This window comes from Acyrthosiphon pisum, unplaced genomic scaffold (assembly GCF_005508785.2).
Source record: "Acyrthosiphon pisum isolate AL4f unplaced genomic scaffold, pea_aphid_22Mar2018_4r6ur Scaffold_21504;HRSCAF=24140, whole genome shotgun sequence".
NCBI classification, from domain to species: Eukaryota; Metazoa; Arthropoda; class Insecta; order Hemiptera; family Aphididae; genus Acyrthosiphon; species Acyrthosiphon pisum.
In genome coordinates, this window is record NW_021770979.1 from 177,713 (window position 1) to 194,104 (window position 16,392).

At 28.2% G+C, this 16,392-nt stretch overlaps 2 protein-coding genes across 2 annotated transcripts; both read right to left on the reverse strand.

The window, feature by feature from the left end:
• Positions 1-3,935: 3,935 nt before the first annotated feature.
• Positions 3,936-6,346, reverse strand: LOC100570754. Its single transcript, XM_003244791.4, has 2 exons — positions 5,682-6,346; positions 3,936-5,103 (listed from the first exon to the last, which is right to left on the reverse strand). Exons 1-2 carry the CDS (start codon positions 6,285-6,287, stop codon positions 4,699-4,701), a joined length of 1,011 nt encoding a protein of 336 aa, XP_003244839.2. The 5' UTR covers positions 6,288-6,346; the 3' UTR covers positions 3,936-4,698.
• Positions 6,347-12,021: 5,675 nt separating this feature from the next.
• LOC100168527 (ring canal kelch homolog) lies at positions 12,022-16,073 on the reverse strand. The gene is made up of 10 exons (XM_016804751.2): positions 15,769-16,073; positions 15,478-15,682; positions 15,230-15,405; positions 15,054-15,150; positions 13,534-13,693; positions 13,346-13,458; positions 12,989-13,285; positions 12,777-12,917; positions 12,458-12,707; positions 12,022-12,388 (listed from the first exon to the last, which is right to left on the reverse strand). The coding sequence occupies exons 1-10, from the start codon at positions 15,888-15,890 to the stop codon at positions 12,189-12,191; spliced, it is 1,761 nt and encodes a 586-aa protein (XP_016660240.1). The 5' UTR covers positions 15,891-16,073; the 3' UTR covers positions 12,022-12,188.
• Between the last annotated feature and the right edge of the window lie 319 nt (positions 16,074-16,392).

The window sequence follows — 16,392 nt, forward strand, 5'->3', positions numbered from 1 at the left end:
GACTAAAGATTTTTAATATTTTTCATCTGCTTTTGAAAAAATATACTAGGAGCTTTTTATTAAATTTTCAAGCTTTTTTAATCAACAAATAAAATTTTATTGATATTTTTAGAAATTAAACTAAAAAAAAATGAAAACTGACAATGTCCGTAAAGAGCTCAAAATAAGTCAAAATATTTTGAAAATGTTATGGTGTATAGAAAATGTAGAAATAAAGTTACACTTTAAAATAAAGTTACACCAAAAACCAAATTCAATTTTGTGAAAAATCGATTTTGCGTAAAAATTCCCGTTTTTCCTTAATTTTTCTTTGGTTTTTCTTGGCGCTTTTGAAAATTACTGGGAATTTTAAATTTTGACCTCCCCAATGCACCAACGATATTCACTTTCCAATCGAACAAGATACTGAAGTTGAAAATCGAAGCATTATCTCGACTACTTATCTAAAAAAACACACATCATTGTAAAATCAATACATTCATCGTTCCACTCAGAATCTAAAATATAATATTAATATAGGTATTGTACACAATAATAAAATATGATATTATTCATGGGTTAATAGGTTGATAAGTACAATGGGAACTATAAGTACAGTTTTGTTACGTCCAATGTAATTATGTAACGTTCTTAATTAATTACATACCTATAACTTATTTACTTGATTTTTTATTTTATTGTAGTGTGTTGTTTGGTTATTTTGTAATATTTATTCGCAATTGTTTGTTTAAAATGGAAACTAAAAGAAAGGGTGTTGCTGGGAAAATCAGAGAGAGAGAAAAATGAAACTTGTAGAAAAATCAAGAAGTTTAAAGATCGAAGAAAATAAACATTAATGAAAAATAATTAAATTTTTTACTCATAAAGCACATAAATAAAACGGTTACTCTGTTGTACAGTAGGTTATAAGTTTTTTAATTACAACAAAATAAGAAAATCGTTACAAGTGAAATCGTGTGAATATCAAATATTGTAAAAATATGAATTTAAACGGTCATAAAAATTTAATTTAAATTTCTTCTAGACATTTTTTTTTTAATAATGGTAGATAAACTTATGAGGAATATTGTATTACATTTTCACTCTTAGATTTAAAAAGAAAATTTTTTATGAATTTTTACCTCAAAATAATTTGAAATATATATATTGTATATTGTCAATATTTGAACTATAGATGCTTATAAATAAAATTGTGACTATGGAATTTTAATTTTTTTTCATCCGTCTTTGTAACAATGTACTAGGAGCCTTCTATTAAATTTTCAAATTTTTTTAACCAACAAATAAAATTCTATTAATATTTATAGAAAAAAAAACTAAAAAAGGTGGTAAGTGGATGTCGCTCAGATGTAGGTACAGTAGGTTACAAGTGGGTCACTGTCGCTGGTGTTATATTTGAATTCATTGATATAATATTATCTTTGTATAAGAAAAGCGATTCTGAGCTAAAATGTTCAGTCAGCCTATGATATTACTAAGTATATTTGATGATATATTATTGTGAATAAAGCAATATTTATATATTTACCTATTTACGTGGAACTTTGTTTTAAATTTTCAATCCTTAGCTATAAAAGTTGAACACTTTATAAATTTTTAACTACAAAAGAATTATTAAAATTTTAAAATTGATATATGTTGTCAAAATTCGAACTTTAAATGCTTATAAAAAAAACATTCAGTGACATTTTTAAGTATCTACACTCATTCGTTTTTAATTACAACAAAATAAGAAAACCATTACATGAGAAAACTGAAAATGTCCGTAAACAGCTCAAAATAAGTCAAAATATTTGGAAAATTTAATGGTGTATGGAAAATTTTAATATAAACATTAAGTCAAAATTTCATCTACCGACGGTCATTTGTTTTAGAGTCGCACCAAAAACCAAAGTCGATTTTCTCGAAAACAGATTTTGCGTAAAAATTCCCGTTTTTCCTTAATTTTTCTTTTGTTTTTCACGTCGCTTTTGAAAACTACTGGGAAATTTTTACTTTTGACCCCTCAAAGTACCAACTAGATTCACTTTCCTTGAAGGTGTTGACAGACACAAAAAAAAAAATAAATAATAAAAAAAAAAACACACATCATTGTAAATCAATACATTCTTTTCTCCATTCTGAATCTAAAGTTAAATATTTGAACACTTTAAATTTATGACCAATTTTGTTCAAAATTAAAAATAATTATTTAATACCTAATTTTTTTTCCATGTACCTATATATTTATTTTTATTTGACTTGCATTTTTTTCTGACTATCGATTATAAATAGTATTTATTTAAAAATATATATTTATTTATATAAAAAGTATTTATAGTCAATTATGTACCTAATTAATAGTCATATTTATACATAAATATTATGTATATTATCTAATAAATATTATGCTGGCATGCGGCTGGTGGCAGGTGTTAGATAGATATTCAGAATGGACTTCATTGATTAGAACAACGAGCTACTACGATTCAGTCACAACTACAAAGCGACCGAGATTATACGGCCTAAAATGTATGGTCCCCTGACGATGAAAGAAATTGCTAAAGCTCAAACAGTTTGATTACAGTATGTTCAGTCTACCGAGTTTAAAGAAGAATTAACAGCATTAAGAAAAGAGAAACCCGTATCATCGAATAGCAGTCTTAAGTCACTCAACCCTTTCATTGATCAAGATGGCCTTGTCCGAGTGGATGGCAGTTTATCTTTATCAAACTTGTTTGATCAACGAAAATTTCCTATAGTACTCCCCCCTCGTCACAAAATAACCAGAATGATCTTCGAACATGAGCACAAACGTCTGTTGCACGCAGGCCCCAAGCGTTGCTTGAAAGCATACACGGTTTTGGCCTTTTCATTGACGCGACACAGCTAGATTGACTGTTCATAAATGCATCACTTGTCTTAGGCCTCACCCAACTACACTGACTCTGTTCATGGCACGTACATTAAGATGGCCATTCAAATAAAAAAAACACCCCCCCCCCCCCCTATAGATGGTCCAAAACAAGCACAGTTAATAAACAGATAAATAGCAAATAGTAGTTAATCTACGATTGAAGTTGTTGACTTATCCTATGTAACCTATAAGTGGTATTAAAATAACAATTAACACTTTTTGTTTTAAATATACTAGGTGACTATAACTAAAAATACCATAACGTAGGCTTCGCAGCCCATATGGCCCCACTGACTTCAAACGGGTATCGAAATTTTGCAATTTTTCTTGGAATAATTGCATGTCTCTCGAAAAAAAATGCAATTCGTGTAGCAGATGGTAAAACATGGTGCAAGGAGCGCAATTTTACGTGCAGTCCCTTCACATGGTCACAACAACTTCAAACTGCTTTAGCAATATTTTACATAATTATATACCCATAGGTCATAGTATTATAATTAGCTTAAAAATATTAATTCATAAAAATACTACATACAATCATGGATAATAATATTACTGTTAAGTCGACTCTACACAGTGTTTAAAAAGCTAATAACGCCCATGAACATGTGAAATACTCAGTTTAATCCTAACAGATAGCTTTTGTTGGACAATATTGAATTAAGGTCCTATTATTTTTTTGAAACTTAGTATATTGTGTGCAATTTTTTGTAAAATCGCCGATAAATGTATACAATGGCCTAATACGTATATAATATAATTAATATAAAATATTTTATAATATTATGAACTATCCTACTATGTTAATATTCGCAATTAACTTGCAAAACTAGTACCTACCTATTACTCATTTTCCTTCAATGTTTCTAAATCTAATTATGTTATACCTTGCTATATTATTTGTATACTATATTGTATAATAACATTTTATACATATTTGAATTTTTAATAGAATACCTACGTGTTAACATCATAGACATATAATAGATATAATTATAATACATTCTAATATTATATGCGATGTGTCTATGGTTAAAATAATATGGTTTAATACTTTATCAACAACATAAGGTTAAACATAGGTAGTATTAAAATATATTTTGTATCGTAATAAACGCTTATGTGTGTTGAAACAATTAAATTAATAAAAAGAAATATTATTTCACGATTGTAATGTTGTGAACAGCACTACAGGACTCTCGGCCATTATAATAATAGTTCTAATCAACCGGCTTCTACAATGGGTGGTGGTCATTGTACTGTATTAAAATATTGTATAATATGACTATACCAATTACCAATGTCGGAGATCATTAATAATTATATACCTGTATTCTGTATGGGAATTTATTATTTTATTTTTAAATTGTACATTGTCAAAAAAATTAAATGCTAACGAACTCGCAACTTTAAAAAGACATTGGTATAGCACCATTGTAGTATGTTCATTAAAATATGCTCCAGTTCATTTGATCTAACGATTTAACTAGTTAGTTAATTAATTAAATCGTTAGGTCAAATTAACCAGAACACCATGTAAATGCCAATGTCATTTTAAAGTTTGAGTTCATCCACATTTAATTTTATGACATACTGTACAATTTCAAAAATAAAATAATAAAGCCCCATACAGTATATAGGTATATAATTATTAATTAACTCAGACTTTAAAAATGTATTGGTATATGGTATATATTAGGTATTTAGTATATTATAGGTACTCTATAATAGTGACGAAAATTTAACGAAATTACCAAAACTTTAATACAGTACAACGTCAGCGTAGTTCCGGTTAATTTGATCTAACGAAATGTCGAAACTTCTGCCTTAGAGCTTATCAGTTTTTTCACCATCATATAATTGTTCCGATCAGTTTCCCTTTGTGTCATCTGCCGGTTAATGTAAGACGACGACCTTCGCAGGAAAGGCGCCGGTTTGGTCGACACCTTGTTTGACTGATTCATGTATACTCCTATGATATGTTTATCTTTGTTTATCATCAACTTCTTAGCCACTTTCGGTTTGCAACGAACGGCAGTGAGTCGTCTGTTCTCTATATCGATAGAGCCGATGGAGGTTCCGGGTATCCTCCACTTCATGTCACCTCTCTGAAAGCCCATGTTCCTCGTTTCCACCGTGATACCACTCTGAAATTCCATCGGTGTTTGCTGGTTTCCAGCGTCACCACCCGGACTGGAAGCACGTCCCTGATGATGCGGAATTTACATGTAAATATTACGTAAGATTCAGAAAATCGGTAAATTGTTTAAATCTTTTTTTTTTAAATTTTACCTCTCTTACTATGATTGAAATTGTATACTCCAAAATTAATTAATGGTATAATTTATAATTAGCATCATTAGCGATAATTATTTATCATTTATAACTGAGAAGAACAAAATTACTATGATTTTAAATTAATTAATAATTAAATATAAAATATAATGCAAGTATAGTTAAATATACTCTAAAATTCATAAAACCACATAATTAAGTAATGATATTATTGATCACGCTTGTTTAATACTGCAGAGTTTACCTTTTCAAAATGTTTAAAAAAAAAAAAATACGGTAGATAATATGTCTATATTAATTATAGTCTTAAGAACTACTGAAATATTATATTGGTTTAGTAGGTATCTAAATTATTACTCTTGTAAAATAATTTAAAATGATAGATCAGCAGTCAGCACTCGATTTTAACGACAGTAATAAAACCTCTGTAAAATGTACGTAAATCTTTACCCGTACAATTTCCCAATATCATATCTCTACCTACTCGTACCTGTTGCAGATTCACGATATCCACTTGAACGGCCGCGTCCACCCTAACGGCCATGTGTCGCTTGTACGCTACGCCACTGATATCCAACGACTGCGGTTTGGTGCAGACGTTTTTGCTGTGTATGTCGTAAAAATCGTCGAAGGATAATAACGTCCGCGATGAACGAACCTGTTGATGGTCAGAAGTCGGACAGACCGCTACGGTTGGGGCCTGTTCATCGGTGGCCTGTTCGTCGGTGGACTGTTCGTCGATGGACTGTTCGTCGGTAGACTGTTTGTCGGTGGACTGTTCGTCGGTGGCCTGTTTGTCGGTAGACAGTTCGTTGGTGACCTCTTCGTCAGTGACCGTCGGTGAAATTACGTGAGCATTGATCTGTTTTCGTTCTGGGTGAGGATTTACAACCTTCGTGATCGTGTCGGTCGTCTTTGCAGTTGTACAGATTTTCTCCGCCACCGATGGACAAATTTCGGCCACGTCCACTGCACGGCTTGTTGGGAGTGATGTGTCGCTATCACTATTGAAAGTCCACGATCCATCCGAACTCATCACTACGGCAGATGGTTCGTCAGATGTTCTCATTAGGTTAAAAAAATGTTGATTATCCATTTTTTTTTTTTTTAAAACTAGTCTTGACGATATCTGACAAATGCGCGTAATTAATAATCGACACGACTTCATAAACAACGCAAGTACACAAGAATGAATACATAGGTATCTATGCCGACAAATTTATAATATTGTATGTTGATTATCATTTATCAGATTACTAAACCGGGGGCTAGTATTATATTATGACTAGCTGACCCTGCACACTTCGTTGTCCTTAAAAAATGACAACCTTTTAAAAAATTGTGATTGTTCAAATCCAAGTAGATATGTTTATCTAAAATAAAAATGTCGTGCCACAGTGTTTGTTATTGAATTCCTTCGAAATGGCTTGATCGAAACTAAATAATGTTCTAATTATTAATAGATGTATAAATCTCTAATGAAATGGATCAAGTATGATAGAAAAAGTCAGATCAAACATTTACCAGACTTAATAGAATACTTTTATTTTAGTTTTATAAAAACTATATTATTAATCAAGCTTTCATAAAATCATAATATACACATACATTGGTATTATTTTATTTATAACCATTTTATTTTGATGTACATTGTAGGTACCTACCCAAATGCAGTGTTGAATTATTACTAGTAAGTATCATGTTTACTGTCTGCTATTTTCATATTTTTACCTACAAGATGTTTTATTTTCATGATAATAGTTTAACCATTTTAAATATAAAATTAATATTTGGTTTATAATATTAAGTGTATAATATGCTAGATAATATTAATGTAATTTATTGCCTAAGTTTTTAGTTTCATATGTTCAACTATGTTTATGTATATTGTGTAATACTATTATCTATATTTTTCATAGTTTGCCTTCTAATATAGACCTTACACTAGTATGGAGTATGGATGTAGTTCCAGCGGTCAGATCTGACTGAGCTGTTCGGGTGTTTATACCTATGTATCACCGTAACACAAATTGCCAAGGACCGCACTATCTACCCAACCCCGTCGTCCTTATATGCTCCGTCTAGTATTGTATTAGGTCTATATTAGAAGGCAAACTATTAAATAGTATAATGCCTTCTTAGGTGTTATTATGATAAATCATACTACATTGTTAATAGTTATTATAAATTTAAAATAAATTCAAAAGATTTTTGTTTACATTTAAGTTATTTTATTTGTTTGGTATAGTCAGCAAAACAGAGCTTTCAGAACTAAAAGAACAGTGACTACTGACTAACACGGACCACTCAACATATATTCTTCAGTTCATAGTTTCATACATCTACTATGGAAACCAACCATCTATCTACTCATCATAAGTATTTTTTACCATTAAGGTTATATTTTGTAAATGTATGTATATTTAAGTGTTTTTACTAATAATACTTATATAAGTAACTAATTAAACGTGTGTGAAGTTGGGGTACCAAAGCTAGGGCACTAATTCTCCGACGACTATTGTGATAAGAAACCTCGTACGTTGTGTTTCATTTCAATTCATTTCAGGGGTACCGTACTATTACACCGAAACTACAGTTTCTTTACGAAGTAGATGTGACCCTATGTCACACAATAATTGTTGTAAATAGTGTTAAAGTATATAAATAAATTCTATTGGCGTTATTACCACTATAATTATACCGAACATACTGACATATTGTCATCATAACATAACGACAAATGAATAATAATGGAAGGTTAGGTTATAAATTCAAAATTCCTCTAAAGACCATGCAATGTAACACAGGTTGTTCAGTTCACCTTTACATTAGCTAATAGGAGTGTAAACATGTAATTTGCCTTGAAGTATTTAAAACATCACTTTTTACGGAAACAGGTATGTATAAACTATTGTCTACTGTACTGAATAGTTTAGCCATTGTTTGGAAATATAAGTCTTTTATTAATAATGTAAGTATGTAATACCTTATTCTGTCTCCCTTTCCACAGTAATAAGTAATGTCTACTATATTAATACATTTATTTGTAATAAATATAAAAATGTAATGCTTTAGAACTATTCACTTAGTGACTTGTTGTAGTGTTGTAAAGTGTTTAAATTTCTTTTTTTTTTATAAGCTATTATCCTTATAGTTATATAATTATGTGTGTATCAGTAAGTATTATATACCAGGAAATATTTTGCATACTATATAAACATCATTGTCTTTTGTACAGTAATATTTAATTGAATTACTAATAACTGTTACTTTTTAAATGATTATTGGATACTGTAAAATATGATGAGTAACGATAACAACATTCCTTTATAGCTTATAGAAATGTACATTTTTTAATTGAGTTTCAGCATGAATAGCGGTTTTCAATGCATATGCTGTTACAAAATTAATTCGATGACAAGAATAAACCATTTATCCATTCAAGCCCTGCCGTCTACATTTACTGTTAAAGAATTTTAGATTTAATACATAAGATTATAAAATTATGAATCCTTACCTAAGTTTGATAAAATGTTATTACTAAAGCATATTACATAGAATGGTAATTAATAGTGCTCGGTTAAAAGTTTTTCAAACAATTTCATATTATAATTTCATACTAATAAGTAATAAAGACTGAAGTTATGAAAAAAATATATAAAAAGCTTAAATCTTATAGCAAAAATTAATGATTTTTAAACGATAACTATAATTTAACTCTTAAAAATGAATAAGTAAAATAGTCAAGATTAAAGACATTTACAAAAATATAGATTTTAGAGCAACAATTAATAATTTCTTAAATGTTAAAAATCTCTAGGCCTATTTATATATTGTATAGCTGAACCCGTGTACTTCGTTGCCCATTAAGTGTACCAACTATATGTGACTCAAACTTTGTTCAATTCGTTATTTAATATTCGGTGTATGGTTTCAAAATTAATCTTAACTTTTCCGTTGCCCGGAATAAAAATTCTGATTCCCAACAGTACATTATCAGGTAGGCAATCTACCTCTGGTAGATCGCGGACCCCGTGCTGTATGTACGTTAGTGTATGATTTAACTCTTAAGTATTCTACCTATGGTGGTGGATTGATATAATCAATTAATACAAAATCTTAACCTAACCTTACTAAAATCAGATGAATAAACGCTAACGCATACAAAAAAATTCATTCATATCGGTCTAACCATTTAGGAGGAGTTCAGTCACAATAACACACGTACAGTAGAATTAGCATTATGGAAATTTGGCCGAATTCTACTAAAGATATCAATTATCAATGTCTTCATTATCTTTGATAAGTTAATATTAAATTAAAGTCCATTGTTCGGTTATTTCCTAAGATCATATATGGTCTATTCACACAAGTTAGAAAAAAATCCATAGTGTAAAAATTAATCATATTAGTATGATTGGTAGAATTGAGCTGTGTAAATTAATAACAAATTAAATAAATTAGTATTTTTTATATTTACTAATTTTTATTCAATCACATAAAAACAAATTATATATTTAAATGAATATGTGTCATTAAATATGTCTTAAAATACAATATAATATCAAATAATAAAATTTGCTATAAACTTTAATTATATTCGTGTATCGTAAATATTCTGCTATAAAATTTTTAAACTGTGGATTTCTTTTCATAATTCATTCATCTGTATTTAAAATATTGTTTATGTAATAAGTTCGAACTATAATACTATTTTATCTTCTTAAATTCTACATTTATAATGTAGACACTTATTATCCTATAATGGTCAGTCTTAATAATGTTTACAACTAGTAATTACTTGACTACAAAATTATTTATTATTTACAATTATTTATACTGAACTTGTGGCGCTTGACCTAACCTAATGGGTGTCTGAAAGTAAATTATTTCATAGGAAACTTATTATTGATGTGTGAATAGACCTTTAATTGTCTAACTATATTTTTCTTTAACATTGTATTTATTATAATAAATTGTACAAGCATATTGTGTAAATATGTAGGTATATGTGTGTATAATTAATTTGAATTACCTTTTTAATCCATCTTTAATACTTTACTTCCAATTCTCAAATCAAAAATCTGTTTGTTATATTGTATGTATGTATAGATTATAAAGAATACATTAGTGTATGTATCCTATAATATTCAAACTTTGAACTTGTACAATGTCTTGTACGGATTTACGTTATAAATAGTAATAGTTATCTAGAGCCTCAAGTAGAGTTCTTGGATATTTGAATTTTTAAGTAGCTTAATTAATATGACTTATGAACATTTTAAAATGCTTTAAAAACATTGTATTTTATTTTGACGATTTAATGATTATCACTTATCACTTTATCATTTTTATCAAAATATTGTTATAGACTAAGATTACATAATATTCGCCATTCGTGAGCTAAGATACTATAAATAGATGGGTATCTATTAATTAAAAGTTAACACAGAAAAATGGTAACACTGAATAATGTTGTTTTATTGGGACGAGTAAAATTTATATTCACATTTCACAAACATAGCAAACGGTAATTTTTTATAATATAATTAGCGTTATTAATCTATTTAACACTTATTTAAATAATTTTTGTAAAATAAAAAATTTGATATCCAATGTAATTTCCTATAATATTGCCGTATACTTTACTATGTTACATCAACAAATATTTTTGGTCGCAATGAATGATTACACTGCGGCTCCTGAGCACACTTACCCAGTACCTGCAAACTGATCTCTGATAAGTGATATTACTTTTATATTATTCACGTTCAATGATTGTTGATTTGAATGATTGACCAGAAATGTATAAGGGGAAGTGTAGACCAAACACCAAAAGCTTCTCCTATATTGTATTTTGAAATAGTCATATCTCAAAATCTATTGAATTTAAAAAAGAAATTTAAACGGAGAAGTTTTTAAAAAAAAATAGCATTATAAGTTCTTGGTATTGATTATATGTGTTACCATTAAAAAATCCAAAGTTGTTACATGTTTATCATATAACAAAAAGTGCTAACATTTTAGAAATATTAATTACTTGTAGATTTCATTAAATTTCAACATTTCCAAAAAAAAAAAAAATTAAAAAAGTTAAAACTTTTCGAAATGGCAAGTGTCTTATGTTAAATGGATCACCCTGTATTATTAAGTATCTGTAATTTTTTTTTAAAACTATTTAAGACTCAAAAACATTTGTATACTACTTTAATTATGGACTTATAGTGAGTAAGGCCATACATTTGCATTAAAGTTAACTTATTATTATAGAAATGCATGATCCTTGTTAGCTAATGCTTTGATAAATCTTACAAGACACCCGGTATATTAAAAAATGTTGAATCTGTAAATCTATTCATGAACCACTTTGAAACTAAAAGAAAATGTAAAGAAGCATATAAAAATATTGGTAAACAATATTAACTTGTTTTTAGTAATATTTATACATAAAAATACTTGATATTTTTTTATTCTTATAATTTCAATTTACATAATAATGGTAGATTTATAAAGGGGTAATAATTTCCATTTATAAAGAATTACTTTGAGGCTTGGGCAGTGTTAATAGGAACACATATTATGGAAAAAGCTCAACAAATTTAAATGCTCTAAAGAAATTATTTTTATTGACTCCACTAGTAGTGTTAGTTTAATAGTATTAGCATAACTATTATGTTGACACCATCCAAAGCTGGAGCCATACTATTAACAATTCTAATTCATAACATAGGATCAGAAAAAACTAACATTATAAACATATTTTTAACAAAAGATTATTTATTTGATTTTAAGATATTATGAAAAATACCTATTTACAAGTATGTGCAATACATATAAAACAAAACTAATATAACTTCATTATTCCTATTTTTTTTTTAAATATGGGTGGTTACTACTAATTAGGGTAAGAAAATAATGAATTATACCTATTTATAATAGTTTAACTATTTTTTGCAGTGATAGTATTGAGGAGTGTGTAATATAATAAAGTTATATTTTAATCAGTTATAAAATGTGGTGGCCTATTAATGACTACTCCACTATAAACTTTGGCATTAATGACATCATTGTCATTTCTTGACAATGTTCCCATGGACCAGGTATTGGTTTTAGGGTTGTATACTTCCATAGTATTGACAACTGATTCTTCAGATTCTCCACCAATAACATATAATAAACCATCTAATGTCACTACTCCTATATAAAAATGTTATTTAAGTACAATATTTTTTATCAGTTTATTTTAAAAAAAATTATTATAGTCACCTGAATTTTTTCGACATAAATGCATATCGGCAATAAAATACCATACTCCATCACTTGGTTTATATGCCTCGACACTTTTAAGATTTTCAGATCCATCAATACCACCGATGACATACATAACTCCGTCCATGACCCCAATACTAAAACTATCACGGCATACAGATAGTTCTCCAACTGGTGTCCATGTGTCAATTGAGGGTTCATAACTTTCGACAGACTTCAAACTATCATAACCATCAAAACCTCCTACCTACACAATTAGATTAAATTAAATGTATTAAGTACAAAAAAAAAAAAACAAAACAAAATATTTATTCACCGCATATAAACAACCATTTAGTACACCAATACCAAAAAGGCTTCTATTAGTAGTCATACTAGCTATCATTCTCCATTTTTGAGTACTGATATCAAACACCTCAGCATTATTTACTGGAACAAAACCATCAAATCCACCAACCTAGAATTCAATATATTATAATGTATTTATATTTTATAGTATAAAATAAATAAACTATTGGTATAACTTACTGCATATATATAATCGTCTAGTACACCAACTCCTAAATAGGCTCGGCTAACCAACATGTTGACCATCGGTATCCAATATGGCGAGGGTGAAGATACATCAAGCATACTAACAGATTTAGAACTTGAGCTATTCACGCCTCCCATAACAAAAACAAATTGATTTCTTATGACGCCTATACCAGCTTTCCTACGACAGTCATTAATTTCTGGTGCACTCCTCCGTATGTTGTTTGCTGGATCATACCATTCTGTATAACACTTTGGAAGTGTGTCAGACCAGTAGAACATTAGAATGACCTGATAGAATTAAATGGATACAATAATTGTAATGATAAATTAATTAAAACAGGATCATACTTTATTTAAACTGCCAAACTGTCGAGGTTTATACCGAACCGAATGAGAAATGGTGAAATGCTGAGTTGACTTTTGTAGATAAAAATGTAAAGCTTCTAATACAAATTTGTTACCTGAATAAATTATAATAATAAAAAATAAAAGACATATATTTATAATGAAATCATATTTATGAAAATAACATTTACATTTGGGATTATTTTTAAGAAGAGGTTCTTCAACTACATTTTTTAATATATCTGGCTTTGATGCTATTAATGGCAAACGTATATGTTCCATTAATTCTGGCAAAAAATCTTTTCTCGAATTCAAATCATATTTTACCCAATTAATAACACATTCAAATAACTAAACAAAACATAAATACAATTAAATTAAAATATAACAAAATTTACCCAATTACTCAATTGTGTTTCTATCTTTTTTTACCCCTACCTATTTATTTTTCATTCCGAACACAGGGTTCAATAAATAATAGATGTTGGGTTCCCTTTTTTTTTATAGCAATCTATGAAATAATTATTATATTTCTATGGTAGTGAATCTAATTTCAAATGTTAGATTCAATATTTTTATAAAATTATATTATTTCTATATTGTTAACATTAATATAATTTACTGATAGCAATAGTTGTAGGTAATTTAATTACATTTAACTTATTATTTGTTATTCAATAGCTATATATATATCATTTTTTACGGTGATTAATTGCACGAACAATACATATTACATAATACATACAAATCCAGCCTTAAAATGGAGTGGCTTGGGGCAATTTGTTTTAGGAAATTATAATACTTTATAAGGTAAGGCCCAATATGTCCTACAAATGAGAGCAAAGCTCTGACTACATACATTGTGGTTATAAAGTAGATAGAGTTTTAATACTTAAAGCACAAGCAATGATTTAAGCCCTTAACCTTATTAAAAATAAAAATATACGAAAAGCTATAATTTTCAGTGATTATCTTAGTACACTTATGAGTATTCAAACCTATGTTAGACCAAATGAGATTGTTAGAAAAATACAGAACTATATATACACTATATATACAATACAAAAAGAAAACTTTACTATAAAATTAACTTGGATACCAAGCCATACTGATATCACAGGAAACGAAAGAAAGTAAACTCGCAAAAGAGACTATTGTATCAGCAGATGCAACCCAATGCCAAGTATATTCATTATCCGACATTAAACTGATAATAAAAAATAAAATTCTTAACATTTGGCAAAATGAAAGGAAAATATCTAACACCAAATTAAACAAAATTAAAAATCATATTCTTCCTTTGAAATGAAAAAATATATAATATATTTGTTTATTATAGGATTTCTAATGGTTACAAAAAATACAACGGTTATTATGATTGAATATAATTTTAGACCTGTATTTTATACTTGATCAGAACCATCAGAATTACTTTGTTAAAAATTTTTAAAAGAGATTAAGATGGGATAAATTGACTGGCCTTAATTAATAATAGGAATCAGTTTAAAGAGTTTTAAACCACTTTTGATTTATATCAAGTACCCATTCGTCACAAGCGAATTGTATATCTTGGTCGAATTAGTCCATAAAGCAATGTACACCGACACAAAGTCTCGGGACATCTAGTATGATTATAATTTATTCAATTTACATTTTACATGTTAAGTAAGTTGGTTTTTTATTCAACAATTATAAATTTTGTTTAGCTTACTTTTTCTTCAAATGGAACAGCAAGGTCATCACAGGAGATAAGCTGAATCACTTTTTCAACAGATAAATATAGGAACTCATCACATTTAACCACTTCTCTGCAAATAATTATCATAATATTTAGAAAATAATATTATATACCAACAGATATAAGGAATTGGTGATGTAATATCATACAAAAACTGTTTATGAATGAATGCTTCAGAACTTGACATCAATTTTGTACAGTTATGTAAATCAGCAAATGCTTTGATACCAATACAATTTGAAGGATCCAGTTGTGTTTTTAAATACTTAGCACATGCACTTTTTACATAGTCTAATTGTAAGATATTTGCAGCTGGAAGTAATACCTTTAGTAGTCGAAAATATTAAATTAAATAATTTTGAAACAAATCTATAACAATTTAAATAATTATTCATACCTGAACATTTTCACTTGTAACCATAATTTCACCAGTGTAAATATAATCTACTAATAGTTGTAAGACGTCAGAATCGAACTCTCTCATATTAACTAGGTCTTTATCACTCTCATTAAAAGTACTAAACATTGAACAAAAATATGGGCTAGCTGCTACTAAAATATTCTTATGCCCAAATACTATTGTTCCATCATCTGTTTCCAATCTAATATCACATAAAACTTTATTTCTAAAAACAAAAATTGTTACCAATATTTATTTGGCAAGCAACTAAAATCACTCTCAACATACTTGCGTAAAGATTGTAATTTTTCAAGTATTCTAACAGAATGATGGCTATTTCTAAAATTAGTTGATTCAGATGCATTGGACTCCAGTGAGACATCCATTTCGTTTACCGACATATCTAACATACTCACCCCTTTGAAGGAAAGGTCAAAATTATTATTAATTTTTATATCATGATTGTGTCAAAACTGAATACTTAATTTAAGTTCAAATGGAGTGAGGAACAATAAAATAATTTCTATAAAATATTAATACTGAAGAGGACGTTGCAACTGCATGTGTTGTATCCATCTTACACACGGACGACATTGTACATTTTTGTTCGCCAGTTTCAAAAGTGTGCTGTTAGTTTTGATATCAAAGTGAATTGACTAATTATCAAACTTTTAAGTAACAACTATCTATGTTCTCTCGTTGGTTTTTTACGACATTTTAATTTTTAAGTAATTTATGAGGTTCCCTCCTCATGTCATTCATGTTATGTACCATCAAGTTTTTTTTTTGTTATCAAATTTACTTATTATTATATATAAATAAATTACAAATTATAAATATCTATTTTTATCTAATAAAAAAAAATTCTCATAATTCACATAAAAATTAAAATATTGTAAAAAAACAATGAGA

What these genes read in the sequence shown, in the direction of transcription:
- LOC100570754 (XM_003244791.4), bottom strand. Translation starts at nt 6,287, where the DNA reads ATGGATAATCAACATTTTTTTAACCTAATGAGAACATCTGACGAACCA. An exon ending in ATATCGTGAATCTGCAACAG is followed by an intron (nt 5,104 to 5,681) that starts GTACGAGTAGGT and finishes CCGCATCATCAG; the next exon opens with GGACGTGCTTCCAGTCCGGG.
- LOC100168527 (XM_016804751.2), bottom strand. Translation starts at nt 15,890, where the DNA reads ATGTTAGATATGTCGGTAAACGAAATGGATGTCTCACTGGAGTCCAAT. An exon ending in AAATTACAATCTTTACGCAA is followed by an intron (nt 15,683 to 15,768) that starts GTATGTTGAGAG and finishes ATGTGATATTAG; the next exon opens with ATTGGAAACAGATGATGGAA. An exon ending in TTCATTCATAAACAGTTTTT is followed by an intron (nt 15,151 to 15,229) that starts GTATGATATTAC and finishes AATTATTTGCAG; the next exon opens with AGAAGTGGTTAAATGTGATG.